Raw genomic sequence first — 18,706 nt, 5'->3', positions numbered from 1 at the left:
ATTATTTTAAGAACGTCATTTCTATTATTTTAATATGAAGCAACACATGGAACCAAGATTTCTCTCCTCTGTTCCCATGAGGTGTTGAGACGCTTTCAGGAGGCAGATATAGCAAAGAATTGTTAAATAACAAAGAGCTGAGAATCTAGTAAATACAGGCTCTGTCTGCATTTGCCTTTTGAAAAGTGTTTCCTGATCAGGTTGATTTGAAAAGAGGCCTTTAATTTCTGGCAATAGTTTTGATGAAGCAGTATTTTACTGAATTAGCAAGGGCAGTTATATTGACGTGTTTGAAAACTGTAAGAGTAAAGTGGAATGTGATTAATGACCGTGCCTTGTGGCTGCAGGGCCCACCAGGTTCATTTGACTTCTTACTGCTGATGATGGCAGACATCAGGAATGACATCGCTGAGCTGCAAGAGAGAGTGTTCGGACACAGGACTCATTCATCAACAGAGGAGTTTCCATTACCTCAGGAATTTACAAACTATCATGACACAGTGGATTTTGGATCTGGAGAAGACTACAAACCGCGGACATCACCCAGAGACTCCAGGATACAGAAGGCAGCCCATCCTTAGCTATGCCTACTGACAAATAGACCCCCCTTTAGAGTTCTTCACTATAAAAATGCACTGACAATGTAAAATATATATATATATTATTTCTCAGTTTTCTCTTTGCTTTTCCCCAACCATGCTGCCTGTACTGTAACTTTCCCAGTTCATGGTGGCCTCCTTGCAGTAATTCCATACCGTCAAGCCTGCACCGTGCATTGTATCTAGACTATCAGGAAAACCTTCTCAGTGTATTGGGCTAGCAGGATTAAGGCATACACTAGTTAATGGGGCAGACCACAGCATCTCATCTGCCTACCTTTGGTTCTGTGTCCAAATGACCCAGTACCTAGATTTTGCAGGGGTAGGGGAGTAGCTGAACATCATCCCTGAAAGACATCAGAAATGGAAACCTAGGTACACGGTTACTTTATACATGTAAATGAATTATACCACTGAACTCAAGTCTCCAGGTAGTGTCCCCGGGTTTAGGAGAGTGTGAAAAGTGGATCTCTGTTTCACAGCAGAGGTCAGCTTTATGTGAATTGTCTCCTTCTTTATGCCCCACTTTGGCACAAAACATGATGAAGCAATGATATAAAGATACTGCTTGTTGATCTAGAAATGATTTGAGGGGATCTAGTGACCTTCTAAAAGGCATTCACAGAACTGGAACGCAGGAGTTACAGTGTATTTGGCTGGGTATAGGAGGAGTGGTAGGTGCAGGAGTGCACATGATGAAACATTTCAAGTGGTACGAGCATAGCTAAGTTGAGGTACTGCACATGGGATCCTGTACTTCTGAAGAGGGATAAAAGGGAGTACCCTTGTTTTTTACACTGGAAAATTGGATGCACAAAGTTAGACCATACCTCATGAATGATGTATGTTAACTTCTTTTTTTTTTCTTTTTTTTTCTTTTTTTTTCTTTTTTTTTTTTTCTTGGATTTCCACAGCTGCTGAGGACTTTGCCATGCTTAGAAGATAAAGGAGAATATTAAGCACAAAACTGCAGTGTTGTATCTGTGTAGCTGCTGTTTCTACCATATGTTTAGTACTGGGTTCTATCCATGTTACAAATGCAAAGAAAACCTTATTTTGCCATGTTCTCCATGGCTTGCATGTTCTAGTAAAATAAATACTAGTAAAAATATAAGCAGGCCCTTTTTGGATAATATGGAAAGGTTTGGATCCCTTTCCATATTCTCTGGGCCAAAAGATAGTTGGTGTAATCCCTACCACACCAGAACAGGTCATGTTGTATAAACAGCTGGCTGTCTAGACATTTTATATCTTTTGTATATTATCTTAAGGGGATATGTTAATTCTTGTAATTGTTTCCCAACTCCTCACTATCAGTATGCCACAAGCAAGGGCATTAGCTTTAAGAACACTAATGTTCTTTATTCCTCTTCACGTTACACATACATCAGTATTTACAAAGCAATGACTAAGTCACTGGTAAAGCTTAGAAAAAATGATAGTGCTCTCACCCTATGATCTTTGGGCTTCTCCTCTGGAAGGAGCTCACCGAGCAGCTACAGATCCAAGTAATCTTGTGAATGAGGTAAAGGGGAAATCAGTGAGACTTGGGGAAGGAACTTGTGGCCAAAGGAAGGATGGTTTTATACAGAGCAGACCAAAAAGGAAAAAAAAAAAATCTCTAAGGCAGCAATCTGAGGCATGTATGTGTTATTTTCTTAATTTTAAACAGGCAACTATGTATAAACAATATAGTTCATGAATATGCAATAAGTACATTTGTCAAATTATGTATTTGTAATCCTTGCAAATTATGTAACTCTTGGCTGCGTTTACCACCACCACCCATGACCTGCTGAATCAGGTTGATTTCCACAACAGAACTAGCAGCTGCAGTTATTTGGACCATCACACACTAAATAATAAGTTAAACAACTCGCTTCCTACATACGGACTGCATTTTATTGCCCTGTGCCCACAGGGAAAATGTGTTCTAAAAAAGGCACTTACTTGCGTTCTAAACTCTGCTTTTCCACAAGTACCAAATGAGAAGTTTCTACATTGAAAGCTTGACCATTGAATTCAGGGGAAGGCAACAATATCCTGCTTTGCATAAGTATTTAGGGAACTTCTTAGAGTGGATCAGAAAAGTAGATAAAATACATGCCTCACTCTGAGTGCAGGAAGCTGTCCTACAGACTTGCAAACATAAAATAGGGTGCATTTTTACATGCCTGTTTGAATGATGAGCTCAATAACTTCCCTTTCTGGAGTCTGCAAGTTTTTTCACAGCCCAGAGCTGTTTTTGTTTTTGTTTTCCAGCAGACATGTTTCCTCCATAAAAAGGTGAAGGAAAGAGCTCCTTGAATTTGTCCTTGTGCTTCACACTCCTCTTTCCACAGACTCCTTGCCCCAAAGTGCTGTTGGCTGAGTCCCGGCAGTGGTGAGAGGACAACATGGTAAGGCCAAATCCACCCCACAAGACACAGGAATTCCTCCAGCAGGGAGAGCCCCTCTGAGCACAGCTATCTGGGAATGTTCAGCCTTCTGTCTGCATCCGGCTAAGATCTTTGTGTAGACTTTTATAATTTTATTTCTCATTAATTGTATGATAGCTTTCATAACATATTGTATCAGAAACATTTCACTACAATTTCTAGAGAAATACACACAGACATTCAGATAGAAAAAAATGATGATTTCTTCAGCATACCCAAAGTTTTATAAAGCCAGACCAGAGGAGTCGTTTCCAATTTTGAGCCTGGTTACCAGAGAGAGGGAAGTCATTACCTTGTAAATTATTTATTACTCTGTGGCTCCAAAAATAACTACCCAAGAATCCAAAATAAGAATGTAGAAACATCTACATGTCTAGTCTTTACTAGGCTCATGCACATGACAACTTTTTTTCATATAAATACTATGTATAATTTTATTAGAAAGAAATATTATTTTGATGTTAAGACATCAAGTTATAAGCAGAAGGATAATAAAGAGTTTGTTATTTTATTAATATTGGAAATATATTTAATGGAAACATTTGCAAGAGTGTGTAGTGATGGGAAAATACTGGTTGTTAATAAGTTTAACAGAATCATAAAGCTTGGAAAATGTTCTTTCAACACTGTGCCAGGTACATACAGGATTAGTCTTTCTTGCAAAGCTGAAATACTGACACACAGAAATTGCTATATGGTCAGGGTAAACCAGGAAAAGGATTGGAAAAGTGATTGTAAATGGAATTACAATAATCCCTGGAGTTATTGTTGGCATCACAGCTTGAGTAACGTTCTTCCGAGAAGTATTTCAGAGTTAATATGTTAAGCCCCAGAGAAGCAACAAAAGATGAGGTGGGGTCCAAGAATTTGTTAATTTCACATTAAAATCCGTATGTTTGTTCCTATTACACATTCCAATAACCATACAGGCCATTTTATTTATATATGAAATACTAAAATATGTATAAAATGATTGTGATTTTATGATGTATTCGTAACAACAAAGCTATTTTTTCTTATGCTGTTGGTAGTTGCTTTTGTTACACATCCTTTCGCTTGCGGACGAAAACGTTGGGTGGAAGAAATGAGTGGGAGGAATTATGAAGCTGCAGTTTAGGATCTGTTTTGGAGCTGGCCTGTAGAGCCGGCCACGAGCAGGGATAAGGGGGCACGAGGTACTGCAGGATAGGGTGGGTTTGTGTGTGTGGAAATGGGGAAAAAGCGGGATAAACGTGAGGGCTGTGCACGGCCTCTGCCTCCCAGCTCGGTCCTGTGAGGGCCGCGGGCGCCGCCAAGCGGAGCAGGCAACGCGGCCGCTCCCCTTCCTCCCCGCAGAGCCCACCCCCGCGGGCTGGGACGGGAGGCGGCGCCTCCGTTGCCTCACAGGCGGCGACGGAAAATGGCGGCGGGGGGCGGCGCGGAACTACAACTCCCGGCATGCCTCGCGCGGCCTTCCCCACCGCCCCCATAGGGACGCCATTACCGCTTTAGGCGCGCACCGCTAAACCGTCACAGGGGCGCGACGGCGAGGCGGGCGGGATGCGGCTGTCGGTGGCGGCGGCGATCTCTCACGGGCGCCTGTACCGGCGCCTGGGGTCGGGCCCCCGGTCCCGCGTCGACCTGCTGCGCAACCTGGTGACGGCGCTGGTGCGGCACGAGCGGCTCGAGGCGCCCTGGGCGCGCGCCGACGAGATGCGGGGCTACGCCGAGCGGGTGAGGGGGCGGGACGGGGCTGGGGGGGCACACACCGGGCGTTACCGGGCGATAACGGGCGCTGCTTCCCCTCAGCTCATCGACTACGCCAAGCGGGGGGACACTGACGAGCGAGCCATGCGCATGGCGAATTTCTGGCTGACGGTAGGCACCCCCCTTCATCCCCTTCCCCCCCGTTCCCCTCATCCTCTTCGTGTCCCCCCCGGTCCCTTCTGTGTCCCCCCCCAGTCCCAGAGCTGAACGTGCCTCCCCGCAGGAGAAGGACCTCATCCACAAGCTGTTCAAGGTGCTGGCGCCCCGCTTCCAGCCTCACCCCGGCAGCTACACCCGCCTGCTGCAGATCCCCAGCCGGGACGGCACGGACCGCGCCAAGATGGCAGTCATCGAGCTGAAGGGGAACCCCTACCCGCCGCTCATCCGCCCGCGCCGCGACAGCGAGAAGACGCTGCTCAACCAGCTGCTGAAGGGGTACAGGGAGGACAGCCGGCGGGAGGCAGCCCCGCGGCTGCCCGAGGGCACGCCGCTGTAGGCAGCCCCCTGTGCCCCAAGGGGCATCCCACAGATTTACGGGGATGGGGTTTGCCATAAGCTGCCCGCGCACTGTGCAGTGGGTTTGCCCTCTGGGAGGAGATGCCTCAGTGCTCTTCTGAAGCACGGGATCAAAAGATGTCCCAAGAGGTCGCAGGGCTTATTCCTAGCCTTAAATTGTCACAACAGCAGCACAAGCTTGAGGTTTACTTGCCCCTTCCTGTGCTTGCATACTCAGCAAGAGAAGGAAATCAAGCTGGGAGCCCTAATGATTGATATTCACTGTGTAAATAAACTATTTAGAAAGTGAGTTTGCTTTTATTTGAATTATATTCCTCTGCACATGCATTAATCTTCCCCCAAAACTGAGTTTATTACATCTTCTGGTCCTACACACTGGGATAGTGTCTCCGCTGTGATAGAACTGAAGTTCTCTAGAAGCCAGTGTGCAGGCCTTCAGGGCTGCAAATACAGTGAAAAATCAGCCTGGTTGTACTGTTGCAGCAGAGCTGAACACAAATTAGGATGGTACCACTGAAACAAGTTTTAAAAGCAGCAGTACCAATGAGACTTGGGTTATAAGGCTGGCAACATGGACAGGAATAAGTTGATACTCTTGAGCTTGGTAAGACACCTCAGCTACAGAGTTGCAAGAAATCTCTGTATTGTTCTCTTAGAGCAAAAAAGAGATAGTGGCAGAACTTCTTCAGAGAATAATGCAAATGCAGATATGAAACTTAAAGTGCTGGCTTTACCTTTGATTCGTACTTGACAGTTGTAGCTGCAGCTTATGAGTGTAAAAAAAAAATACATTTTTCCAGAGACTGAACAAGACAGGTCATCAACTGTAAGGAGTGCAATTGCACTGCTCGCAGTTGATGACCTACGGTCTTGTTCAAACAGGTACTTTATCCTTAATGGACAATATGAACCAACTGCTGTTGCTGCATAACTTCTACATTATTAGAAGTCCATGTTGAGGCTTCAATACTTAATTCTTGAGAATAATAGCCTAGTGCTGCTGTCAGGTGGTCTTTCCTCTTAGTAAAGAACTTGAGTGCATTACCTGCAATCTGATGCCCCAAAATGATAACTGTAGCCCTGTGCAAATTTCCAGAGTGCTTTAGGAGCAGAGGTGCTGCCTGGGCATTTCAATGCAGTTTTGGTGTGATAAAGGTACTGCATACTTTGAAGGCAAAGGATAGCGTTTCACCTGTGTAGTCTCTTTGGATTCAGATTAGAAATGTGAACCCTGGTTGGTAAGCATCAGACTATGTTACCTATTACTTCATTTCAGTTAGTTCAGTAGATTAACTTTTGCATAGGATTGATGAGAAACAGAAGTAGGATTTTAAGCACTGAACTGTTTTCCCTTGATCTGCTCACCTGTCACTTTCTTAGAGAAAGAAGGGCAATAACTTTCAAACTATTTTGGTTGAAAACTGAAGGGTATGATTAAAAATATGTCAGGGGAGGAAGATTCTGTGGCCCTGTAGCACTAGGAGAAGTACTGTGTTATGCCTGTGTTATTGTTAGCCAAAACACCCTTTCTGATCAAAGGACTTATGAGCCAGAAGTAAGAGAAGGTAAACATACAAGTGTGAAAATGCTGATTTAGAAAGACAGGTAGATAAAAAAAACATTTAATGAGGGAAGGCAAATCAAGGTTTTTTTCTAGTTGTCCTTAAGTTAAACATCAGGAGAAAAAGTACAGGAAAGCTAGAAGCTTCTAAGCTAAATTGGGGGAAAGGCTTAATACAGATTCTTAATACACAAATTCTGAATGTATATACACGTTTTTTTGCCATATCAGCTGACAAAGCATAATTTCACAGGCTTGGTGTGTAGTCCCTCTAAATGCAACTCTCCTACTATTATGTCCTTGACCATGTCCTAAAATTATGTAGCTTTCTATCAAGAGGGATGGTTGTCCTGCCAGTTTGTTCTCAGATGGGTCAGGCTTTCAGACGCCTGTTGAGAAAAATGAAGGGAAAGTACACTGTTAATATATGAGGTCCGTTATTATTCCCTTGCCTCCTGGCTGTCAGCCAGGTCTCCTCTATCAGCCTTATAACCACAGAACTGATGAAAATACCCGTGTCCATATGATTGTCCATATGACTGTTCTACCCCCACTTCCTCTCCACCTCTGGAAGATAAAGGCCTACCTGACTGCAGCTTTGAGACTCTGATACCAGTCATTAATATCTTGCTGGTCGCCGGACATCAACAACAGTGTCTTGTGTGGGAAGGAAAGCTGAAAGACAAACAGAATTGACTTGTGCCTGGATGCTGATTTCTGCCATTTTTTGTCAGTAGTTAGGGAAGTTTAGCATTGATACTGGAGGAAGCCAGGGTCCAGATGGTACAGAGCAAGTGCCAGATGTCCAGCTACAAATGTCAGCGTGCTTTGACTTAATGAGGTGTTTGGAAGTCAGCAATGCCACTCCGCATACGCTTATTCCAAGCTGCCTCTAGAGGTCCTTCCACTACCACCAATGCAAATTCACAGTTTAACCGAGTTCTTTTCCATGGCTTGCAAGGAATGAGCCAACACAGCCCCCCACGTGCTGCAACCTGGAAAGACCTGAACTTGAAATCCCCACCGATGGCGTTAGTCTCAGAGACCCTGCAGCCCCCAAGGAGTCGGATGCACGAGCAATGTCCATTATGATAATACCACCACCTCTGTTTTCTCTGCTCTTCGGGATTTCCTGTAAGCTCATTCCACAATCACTAATGCTGTGTATTGCTCATCATGTGTCTGTAGGGCTATCCCCAAAACATGTTCTGATCACACCCTCCTCACACGACCCATGTGGAACAAGCAGCAGCCCATACACAGTGCTCAGAAGGCCCACACCGAAGGGAAAAGGACAGCCTACATCACCCAAAAAAGAGAAGAGTTGCCCTAACTCGGACTAGCTCTTTCATTTACCATTGTCACCACTTGTCGTCTCAGTCCTGCTGCTGCTGAGACAGCTAGAGACTTGCTTTGCAAGTCTGACCCCCTGATGCTGCTGCCAGGAATACTTACACTGAGGAGCCCTCCCTGGCTCTGTGTGTGGCCAAACACTTTATCCACCATGCACTGGTGAAGTGGGTAGACAGCCGTGCATGCAAATTTGTTCGAGTTTAGAAGGTGGAGTGGGTGGCAGGGTTTTGTTGCAACAAAGATATCAGAAAAAAGGAAGAACATCCTGCGCTTCAGTTCTTCTCCCTTGGAAGGCACCACCAAAAGCCAGCCTTCTCGGATATACCAGCGCCCTAAGCATGGAAGGAAAATAAAGACAGTTGTCAGACAATCATTGGCACAAAAAAAGGATGTAATACTACAAAAAAAGAATACAATGAGTTACCCTGAGGCTACCAGGCTCTATATCCATTCCAGCCACCAGAAGGCGCTAAGCGTCAACTGGAACCTGCTCATCAGCACCCACGACAAGCAGAGATCACCCAAAACTTTTAATATACGAGGAACAGACTCGAGTTCTTATAAAGCTAGTATGTCAATTAAGAGGATACTATTATACGCAGATCTGTTCAAAGAGAAACAAAAAAAACACTCATGTTTTCAAAATGGTATGCATACCTTTAAGTTAACATAAACTGTTGGAAAACATGCCATGAACAGCCTTAAATGGTGTCACCCAATTGCTTGTCATTAACAGCAAAACAGAAGTTAACCTAAACTTTGAACATTTATTATTCTTCCCCAGTTTTGTTTGCTTGCGCATGCTAATTAAAAAAAAATCATATCAAAGATCATCTAACTATATACAGTTCTGTAGTAAACAAATTACAGAATGGAGATTGCTGTAACGATATACAGCAAAGCAGAGACAAAATGTTATTAAATGAAAGGCTTGAATAGGCAACCTTATTAACCTTCTCTTACAGAATAGGGTCCAGTATCACCTACCCATGAAATGACCTGCAATGAATTAAAAGGTAGAGAAATCAGCAGGAAAATGCTTAAAAAAATAATGAAAAACCTAGATGTAGGTGGTAATAAAAGAAAATGGCATCTACACAAAATGGAGTAATTAAAGCAATGCCTCCAACCCCAAGGATTATTGTACAAATGCCCATCCATTCACGGGAATCACAAAGACACCTGCTAGTAAGAAGATAACTTATAAAAATTCAAAGCCAGAATATGGTATCACCTGGTCTGGGAAACACTTCCCAGAAAACTTCAGCCATTTTTTTGTGTCATAGCATCTAGCTGAGCTAGTAAGTACATTTCACAGAACTGCACAATTTTAAGTATGGATTGTCATATCTGAGTATGCTACAGTTACAAAATGTAGAGGCAAGTGAATTGCTGCTTCGCTTACTCCGCAGGAACTATGTCTCTTACCTGAAAAAGAAACTGAGGGAGAGGAAAGTGAGGTGAAGGGATCAGTCCAAATTTAAAAAACAAATGAAAGGAAGGAGTAAGCAGTGTGGGACTGGGAACTGTTTCCTTCAGACTAAGTAAACTGTGATCAAATTTGCTACCATACAGATTGAGCTGGATACAGATTGAGCTGGACTGTCCTGGAAGTCTTGGGATATGGATCCACTTTCAGGATTCCCTGGGACACATAGTTTAGAAAATTCTTGTGAAAGAAGGGCATGGAAGCATCCCTAGGGAAGCTAGGGATGGCAGAACAGTGTGCTATGTTAAAAGGTGATTCTAGTTAAGATAGTTTTTGCCCTACGTATGGAAGGCAGCAAGAAGAGCAGGGTCTCCTTACATTGGGAGCATCAGACCTCAGTGATACCTGACTCCAAAACTCCAAACAAGCATTTTGATTTTTCATCTCTTCCCTCCTAGTAATAGGATGCAATCTTCAAAGTTCTGTGAAAGCTAGTTTGTTTCTGCAAAAGGGAAGTTGTTGAGCTGGCTCAAAACTAGCAATACCCAGTTGCCTCTGACAACTCCTCTCCTCCCCCATTCCCAAACGCACCTATTTTACTCCAGCTAATGGAAAACATAACAATCACAGTTCTCTGTCCTAGATAATGGTAAGTTGTCTATAGACCCTTAGTATTAGTTTTAGTACATCTCTCAGAATACATGGAGACAAAAAAAGTAGATCTTAAGCTTTCTAGCAATGTCCATTTCTGGTCTAGCTATACTGTTTTTTGCATTTGTTTTTCCCTTGGGCTTATCTTATTAATTCTGTTACCCAAGATAATTGATTTACGTTTTTACTTATGTACTATCCGGATGTGTCCAGGCACCCCCACACACGCACGATGCTTAGTATAAGCAGAGCACACCTGTGTTAGCTCTCTTTCAGCTAGCATCACCAAAAGGATTCTAAGCAGAACTAGAAACAGAATTGTAAATCAATTTGTGTATTGACTTAACATCTTGAAGAATGATAATCTGTGATAGCCTTTTTTTCTACTTTCACCCCAAAATCCACATGTAGAAAGTAAAAAGTACAACCAAATTCACAGATACCTGGAGGTGCATCTTAGAAACCTTTACACACCATGACTTCAGTGCTCCAATTGCCGCATTGTTTCTAGATGACCTCTGCAACAGCTGTGTTTATTGAGGGTGTGCAGGCATGGGTGAAGCCTAAAGTGGCCATTTCATAATTGTCCAGACCAGACGTATTTCTCATAATGTTCGTATGTAGCTTGGAGCACCTCCCACCAGCCCAGGTTGCCCAAAGCCCCACCCAGCCTGGCCTCGAGCACTGCCAGGGATGGGGCAGCCACAGCTTCTCCGGGCAACCTGTGCCAGTGTCTCACTGCCCTCTGAGTAAAGAATTTCCTCCTAACATCTAATCTAGACCTACCGTCTTTTAGTTTAAAGCCATTCCCCCTTGTCCTATCACCCAACCCCCTGACAAAGAGTCCCCCCCCAGCTGTCCTGCACCCCCCTTTAGGCACTGGCAGGCCGCTGTAAGGTTTCCCCGGAGCCTTCTCTCCTCCAGGCTGAACACCCCCAGCCCCCTCAGCCCATCCCCACAGCAGAGGGGGATGCTCCAGCCCTCTGAGCATCATCGTGGCCTCTGGATCTGCTCCAACAGCTCCGTGTCCTTCTTGTGCTGGGGCCCCAGAGCCGGGTGCAGGGCTCCAGGTGGGGTCCCACAAGAGCAGAGCAGAGGGGGACAATCCCCTCCCTCACCCTGCTACCCATGCTGCTTTTGGTGCAGCCCAGGACACGGTTGGCTTGCTGGGCTGCAAGTGCACATTGACAGCTTATGTCCAGCTTCTCAACAACCAACACACCCAAGTCCTTTTCCTTGGAGCTGTTCTCAATGCATTCTCCTACCAGCCTGTGTTTGTGCTTGGGATTGCCCCGACCCAAGTGTGGGACCTTGCACTTGACCTTGTTAAACTTCACGAGGTTGAGGATGCTCTGGGCTTGGCGAGTACCCAGTCAAATAGGAGATCCTAAAGAAACCTCATTATCCAATCAGATGAACTGACATGCCAATGACTGTGACTTTATATATCTCAACTATCAGCACAAATACTCTGATTTCTGCCACGGCTTAACCCTTTTGGTAAGAGATGTTTCCTTTCATGTATAGGGTGTGAGCAGAAGTCTAGGGAATTCGCAACTCAAAATTAAAACAAAACCAAAAACAACATATTCCTCAGGAACTGAGATGAAGGCAAGCCTACCTCCAGATGAAGGCAAGCCTATCTCCAGTTATTTCAGCTGAGATGAAGGCAAGCCTATCTCCAGTTAACTTAGCTGAGCAGAAGAAAAGCAGAGATGTCTATAAGACCCACCTGGAGTCAACACCTGGGTCTTCTGTCCTTTGAGGAGCTTCTGAACACGAAGTAGCTGCAGTGAGTTCTCTCTCTTACGAACAATGTCCTGGACCCATTGAGACACCTCAGAAGCAGATTTCACAGTCTCTGAAACAACAGCAGGTTATCACAAATGGGCATGCACTACTGCTCATCTAACTCGCTGTGAAAAGATAAGATGAAAATAGGAAGCAAATCTTTTAGAACAAGTATCAATTAACAAGTTTATTCATTAATTTCAGCAAGAGATTGCAATAGATGACCAATCCAATAAGTTTCCGAATCAGTCACTCTACATTGCTATTCCCTCTGTGTTCTCAGGGGTATCTTTTGAGCAAGATGGTGAAGGAAAATAGTAATGCACTAGAAACCCCGATAGATAAAGATTTTTCCTCCTGTAGAAACAGAAAAAATATGCAAATTGAAGTGCCAGCAAGGAAGCTAACACTGATCAAAATGCCAGCATTCACTGGAGAAATTAAAGCAGTAGCATTTACAGACAAAATCATACTTGCAAGTTTCTGGTACTCAGCACTGTCTGGGCTGGTGTTCTCCAGCAGGTCTCTGAGGAAATGCTTGTACCTGAGAGAGAAAGAGCAGTTTCATTCCACAAAGACACACCAGGAACAGCAGCATCTCCTATTAGTGACAAAATGACAAATACTCCATCAGGAAATGCAGTACACACCTTTAAGTGTAACCAAGCAGCTTTTGCTAACATTTCTTTGATCACATTCATTTTATCTTCAGATTTGTCAATTATATTATACCACATATTTTATACATTTGCAAGCCTTTGGCATTTCCTGGGGAGCTGGTAAGAACAACCTCACATATTCCTTAAGTTCATGAGACTCTAGAAGACTTCAACATTCACATAATGTCTTCAATAAAAGACAAATTGAACTCTTTGAACTATTGTGTGGTGTTTTTTTTTTTTTTTGTCTGAATGGAAGCATTCATACCATATGTTCTCTGCCCACACAAGAAAATAAAGGCATTTCAATAACTACCGGGAGACGCCTTTTTTATTTTTTCCTCTCCAGTCGTTACCAGAAAGGATCAGATCTCTGCAAATGCTTTCTACCAATAAAGCAAAACTATTTTCAGTCTGAAATGACAGAAGAAATACCACATGGAACAGATGCATAAAATGGCAGAAGTCTTATGACCCACAGTATACGTAACAGAGTTCTGATGAAACTTGAATATGAAAGAGCTAATTAATGAAAAAAATTAAACCTTCTGTTAAAAAGCCACCATTTTTCCAAACTGTTGGATGGCAACAAATATACTGCTGTTTTATGTATTCAAAGGAATGATCCAAAGAATTACAGTAATAAAGAGAGCTTACATTTGTATCTGCCAAGCTGATTAAAAACATTGAATAAAGCTATCTGAAAAACTGCACTATGCTCATCCCCAGTTATTTTCAAAGAAGCAAGGCTCCCAATCTCTTAATGGTGCTTTAGCACGAATAAGGCCATGATTAGAGAGCAGTTACTTGACTTAAAGCAGCAGCATCCGGGTTCCCAGCAAACTACCCAGGCTCTGTATTACCCCCATACCCTCCCCAAAAAAGGTAACCACTGAGTGCATGCAGCACTCTCCTCATGCAGTCAGCCTGCCTCTTCAAAGGACGCTTCAAGCAGAATGCAGCAATCCAGACTGGATCTGTCCAGGCTCAGACAGCTGTGACATGCACCAAATATGAGGAAAGCATGCAGTCAGACCCGATAACCATACATGGGGGTAAGTTCCCCTGACTTCATTAATCTTATCTCTCTCTAAAATCAACCATCCACAAGAAGAGTCACAATGCTCCACATCAGCAATGTGCACAAAAGCAAAGCAAGACCTTCTCTAGCTGAAAGCAGCACTTCTGCAGCGCTTCAGACAACCTGCTTTTGTTTAGGTCCCAACTTCAGTCACTTATTGAGATGCCAGACAGCCTTCACTCGAATTCTACCTGAGAACTAGTTGAAGATCTTATGAGCTTAAGAGCCAGAGCTAAACACAGCTACCTCTCCGCATCATTTTCCATCCACATACACTGATTCCACTTTACAAGCACATCTTCAGGACTGTTTAGCTGCAATCTATATGCTCCAATTTGGAGATATATGCTATTAACAACATACTATTATCTGCCTTTTTCCCTTCTCATACTAACACCTTGAATTACTTGCTTACTGGTGCAACCTCTGCAGAGGCAAAGGAAGCAAATCCTCTAGCTTCTTTCCTTGAAACTGAGGTCGAGTCTCTTGGAGCTTCTTAAAGCGTCGAAATGACTTATTTCTCCTCAACTGCTCCTGTGTGCAGCAGAAAAGGTATATTGCTTTGAGAGTACAGGAATAAACACGCATTCTAGTTTGCACTAGAGCTTAGAAAACAGAACCTCAGTACTAAGCACAAGCATCAACAAGGTTTTGTGGCCATGGACAAGCCATTTCCTTTTTTCTAACAACCATTTCCCAATGGGTAATTTAAATTATATACCCTCTTCATATATGCACAGAAGTATAAAACTAGTATACTCAGCATATGGAAAGAAAGAACAAGAAAGGTTTACTCAGGAGAAAAACAAGCCCACTTGTGGCTTTTTGCCATTCATTTCAAGACAAAGCACTACAGTCCCACACTCTTATCACTTAAAGACAAGTATCCAAAATGGCTTCTTTTATCTTGGGACGTGAGTATGTATGCTTACAAGCAGAACAGAACAGAAATATCCTAGTACACCCTGCAGCTGGAAACATGCACTGACAAGAACCTCAAGTCAGGTGGTTTAAACTCCAGATACAGCTTTCAGGACTTTGAAATAAAGATACATCTTTCTGAAATTTCTTGGGAGATAGACTATATGTGGAAAGGTAAGTGGGAGGGAAAACAATTTCATCTGCTGTAGAAAAAAAAATGGGAAGAAAAAAGGAAATCCCACCATTATGATACACTTGGTGGTAGTGGGAAAGACTGGGAGACCTGATAACTCTCCAGAACGAGACCACTGTCCCATAGTGTTACCACTGCAAACTCTCCAGGCTTGCCAGCCAGGGAAGAGTGGGAATTTAAACAGAACTCTTTGAGAAAGCTCTGCTTAGTGTGTGTAAACGCACACTCACACACGAAACATGCTCCAAAAATTTGAAGCTCTATATAAAGAGAGAGGTTCTCACTACTCTATTATGGCTAAAAGACTGAGAGAACAGCAGCAGCCCGGAAAAAGAAAGACAACTGACCACTCCGGACACATAATTAAGTAAAAGGGAAGGATGTAGTTGTTTCAAAGAATTGAGAAATGGAAGAGAAATCAGGAAGAGTAAAGGAGATATTTACCTTCAAGGTTTTATTTGCCTGTTCCAAGTTCTCAGCATAGTGGCCATAAAGCTCCAATTTCTGACAAAAATTTTCCAATCCCAGCCCTAAATTTCCTCTCTCCAGGTGAAGCGACAGAACTCTGTGCACAAGGAAGAAAGATAGGTAGGCATGGGTACATTATTGATACAATTTTCCCAGCTCCCTTTGGTCCACTCCTATGCTGGCCTTCATTTGTCAGTCTCCACCTCACATCCAGTTTGTTCAGAATATCTGCTTAGTGGCCAGAGTGAGCTACAGAAAACAACCTGTAAAAATACCATACAGCAGTCTTACTGCATTTAAACCACTACCCAGAGAACAGTGGGGTATCCAGATAAGTGGATACAGATCAGCAGTTTCCTGTGTATTTCTGCAAGTGCCAGCAAGGCTTGCAGTGTTAGAAGCGAATGCCTGTCTCACAAGATGCTAGCTTTATTCCCTGAAGTCTTACTTTCTCATTCTCTCCATATCATTACAAGAGTAATTGCATCAGACTGTTCACTTACTGGCTGGCCGAATATATGGATTCCAGGGGTCCAAATATGGTTTCAATTACAGCAGTTTTAAGCGTCCCTTTGGCCTTTAAAATTGTCACAAAGAACTACGAAGGAAAGAGAGAGAATTTCAAACAGCTAAGATTCACAGGTCACTCAAAGGTCATTCTTAGCACACTGCGGAAGAAAGAAGTTGCAGCCTAGCCTCTCGAGCTCCAAAGGATATCAGGTATCATGGGCACCCACCTAAAATTCCTATCACCAGATGTAAGCCATCTTGTTAACTTTGACCATAACTGTAAACACATGGAGCAGCACTACATTGACTGAGTCTATTTCAGTATTCCTAGATGCAGCTGTTTTTAACCACCTGGTTTGTAATCTATCTTTGTCTCCGCTGTGCTCCTATGTTTCATACATCGCAGGCATCTTAAGCCAAGTCCCCTGTACAATCAAAACTTAAAAACGTGTGACTGGGTAAGGACCAAAGCCAAGGGGATGGAAAACACAAGCTATCTGATGTTGCAGAGGAAGTAAAAGACAGAGGGAAAAAAAAAAACAAACACCACCTTTCAGCCTCAGCAATGTGAAAATGTGAAGAGCTGGGACTTGTCCCTTGCTGTAGAGATGCATCAAAGTCCTGCTCTGTGACCCTTCCCTATGACACCAGAAATACGTATGTGCTGTCTGAAGGTACCCACATATCAGAAAGGCCCAGATACTCACTGTGACCACCAAATCCAGCTGCTCAAGGTATTTGTGCTCAGTTTCCAGCAGCTCCTTGGCTGTCCGGCTGCGTTTTCTCTCCCAGCGAGCCCTCTGCTCTTCCACAGTGTTTGCTCCAGCCATAAGTAGCAGGGGTGAGCCACTCATGGTAGTCTCAGAGCTGATAAACAGAAAGATAACCACTCCTGAGAGCCAAGAGAGATGGACACACAACAAACATGCAACCTAGGCCATAGGGTAGGATTCTGAGCTCTGTGCTTTACTGTGGAAGGAGGGAAGCCAGTTACCAGTAACAGCCATTAACAGTTTCCTTGTACATTTCTATTTGTGCTACAGCAGCCCCCATCAACCAGAGGAACAGTGACAGTCAGACCAGACTGCAAAAGCAAGATAAGTAGTACAATTCCACCCGCTTTCCTCACCCACAAGCCACTGCTTCCTGTGCTTCATCCAACTCTTCATGTGAAATTCTCAATAAACCCACGGAAGTTGGTGGGTGGAAGATGTACTGTGCATAGGAGCAGAAAACAGCCCTAAAATGTTTGTTGGGGGAGGAGGAGAAATGGAGGGAAAGCACAGAAAGGGGGGAGTGTAGAGTGAAAGCACACTCTTGTTCATTTTCCCCTGGAGGATCCCCCAAAAAGTGAGTGGCTTGCATTGTTATTTTCCAACAGCAGTTTGTGGTTTCAGAGATTAGCATCTGCTGTGAATCACACCATCCACAACTGGCTTCGCTGCTGCTCTTCTCTTCTGCAAGAGTATCGCAGCTACATTAAACAGAGAAACAGCTTCTTTTATCACCCTCTCTCAGAGAAAGAAGCATGCACTACCAGAGCATTGCTTAAATCTTCCTCTTTCTTTTGATGAAAAGGCAGAGCAGCCTGTTGCACACTTACCACAGCATGAAGTCTGTGGTTTCTGAGGAAGTTTGCCTCCCTGTATTCAGCTACCTTCACAAGAGTTCAGGCTCACACACATTCAAGCTGCACTAGCACAGAAAGGTAAGTTGTCTGTGAGAAGTGAATCTGTCAAATACAGTCTTCCAGTGACACTTCAGATACCTGAATCAATAAAACAAAAGTTTTGCACAAAAACGGTATGGAGTCTCATTTAATGTGTTCGCAAAAGTCCAGATAGCTGAGGGACATGCAATATTTTATAGTAGCAAGAATTTCTCCAGAGGTTTATTCTCACATTTGTTCAGAAAACAACCACAAGCCTATCTGTGGCCAGGTCTTTGTCAAGACCAGACACTGCTAGTAGCCGGAGAGATAGCACTAAGCTACAGCTTAGCATTAGCAGGCCGCTGCAAAGTACTCACAAAAAAAACAGGCTAAGATGCTACCATTCAAAGAGTATTTTTAGCTAGTGTAAATTGCAGTCCCGACTGTGAAGTGTTTACCTTTTGCAGCCCACTTCCTTAAAAAAAAGAAACAAAAAAGAAACAAATCCACACCACGCTTGACCATCTCTCAACTTTAATATATTAAATTCCGACTCTTTCAAGTCTATTGGGTGAGAGTTGTCTGGAACCTCCGCGTAGACTAGAAAATACTTCACATACAAGTAATCTAAGCACATCAGCTTGCTTCTTTCTTCTCAAACTCAGAATAGAAACTATTGAATAGCTTTTTTATAGAATTAACTACTTCATGATGCTCTGCTAACAATCAGTGACGTTTCTAACTTTACTATTTATAACATCCTCAAAACAAATCTCTCTTTGTTATCTCACACTAGCCACTCTATATTTCTCTGAAGTGTTAGCAGCCTAGTGGGTCAGATGCATGGGCCACAAGGTCCTTGCATCCTGTCTCCAAGGACAGTGACGTTCCCAGGTGCTTGTGCTCCACAAGCACCATTTCCTTACTGCTGCATCTCCACCAGCTAGAAACCTGTGGGTTTTTTTTTTGTTGTTGTTGCTGTTTTGTTTTTTAACCTCTGAAAAAGATTGAGGAGTCCTAGCAGACCATCTTGCAATTAGGACTAATTGCAAGGCCCACGAGCTGCAGAGCAGAGCATTCCTCATGCAGCTCACAGGATCCCTTAATTTAGACTCCTTCTGTAGATCACGGTGAGCTCG

The 18,706-nt window shown here is 43.5% G+C and overlaps 3 protein-coding genes across 11 annotated transcripts in view; 2 read left to right on the top strand and 1 right to left on the bottom strand.

Moving 5' to 3' along the window:
* Positions 1–4,059, top strand: part of CCBE1 (collagen and calcium binding EGF domains 1) — a 95,776-nt gene extending 91,717 nt beyond the window's left edge. For 2 of the 3 annotated variants that reach the window (XM_066989111.1, XM_048052278.2), the window contains one exon: positions 348–4,059. In XM_066989111.1, the coding sequence (XP_066845212.1) occupies positions 348–581 (234 nt within the window). In that variant the 3' untranslated portion in view covers positions 582–4,059. The remainder of the gene's footprint in view (positions 1–347) is intronic. The other variant, XM_048052279.2, reaches the window with a different exon arrangement.
* A 467-nt stretch (positions 4,060–4,526) lies between these two features.
* MRPL17 (mitochondrial ribosomal protein L17) lies at positions 4,527–5,588 on the top strand. The gene is made up of 3 exons (XM_048052283.2): positions 4,527–4,750; positions 4,826–4,894; positions 5,007–5,588. Exons 1-3 carry the CDS (start codon positions 4,577–4,579, stop codon positions 5,277–5,279), a joined length of 516 nt encoding a protein of 171 aa, XP_047908240.1. The 5' UTR covers positions 4,527–4,576; the 3' UTR covers positions 5,280–5,588.
* ARHGEF39 (Rho guanine nucleotide exchange factor 39) overlaps positions 5,577–18,706 on the bottom strand; it is a 14,085-nt gene continuing 955 nt past the window's right edge. For 3 of the 7 annotated variants that reach the window (XM_048052280.2, XM_066989109.1, XM_013181741.3), the window contains exons 2-11: positions 17,520–17,684; positions 16,624–16,783; positions 15,910–16,004; positions 15,383–15,503; positions 14,240–14,358; positions 12,558–12,628; positions 12,026–12,154; positions 8,316–8,545; positions 7,447–7,535; positions 5,577–7,249 (exon numbers count right to left, since the gene is read on the bottom strand). In XM_048052280.2, the coding sequence (XP_047908237.2) occupies positions 7,234–7,249; positions 7,447–7,535; positions 8,316–8,545; positions 12,026–12,154; positions 12,558–12,628; positions 14,240–14,358; positions 15,383–15,503; positions 15,910–16,004; positions 16,624–16,783; positions 17,520–17,527 (1,038 nt within the window). In that variant the 5' untranslated portion in view covers positions 17,528–17,684 and the 3' untranslated portion in view covers positions 5,577–7,233. Of the gene's footprint in view, positions 7,250–7,446; positions 7,536–8,315; positions 8,546–12,025; positions 12,155–12,557; positions 12,629–14,239; positions 14,359–15,382; positions 15,504–15,909; positions 16,005–16,623; positions 16,784–16,910; positions 16,932–17,045; positions 17,416–17,519; positions 17,685–18,706 lie in introns of those variants that run through there. The other 4 variants (XM_048052281.2, XM_066989110.1, XM_066989108.1 and 1 more) reach the window with 3 other exon arrangements.

The sequence above is a fragment of the Anser cygnoides genome, chromosome Z (assembly GCF_040182565.1).
Source record: "Anser cygnoides isolate HZ-2024a breed goose chromosome Z, Taihu_goose_T2T_genome, whole genome shotgun sequence".
Lineage (NCBI taxonomy): Eukaryota > Metazoa > Chordata > Aves > Anseriformes > Anatidae > Anser > Anser cygnoides.
Note: the sequence above shows the minus strand (reverse complement) of the source record. Positions and strands in the feature narration are given on the sequence as shown.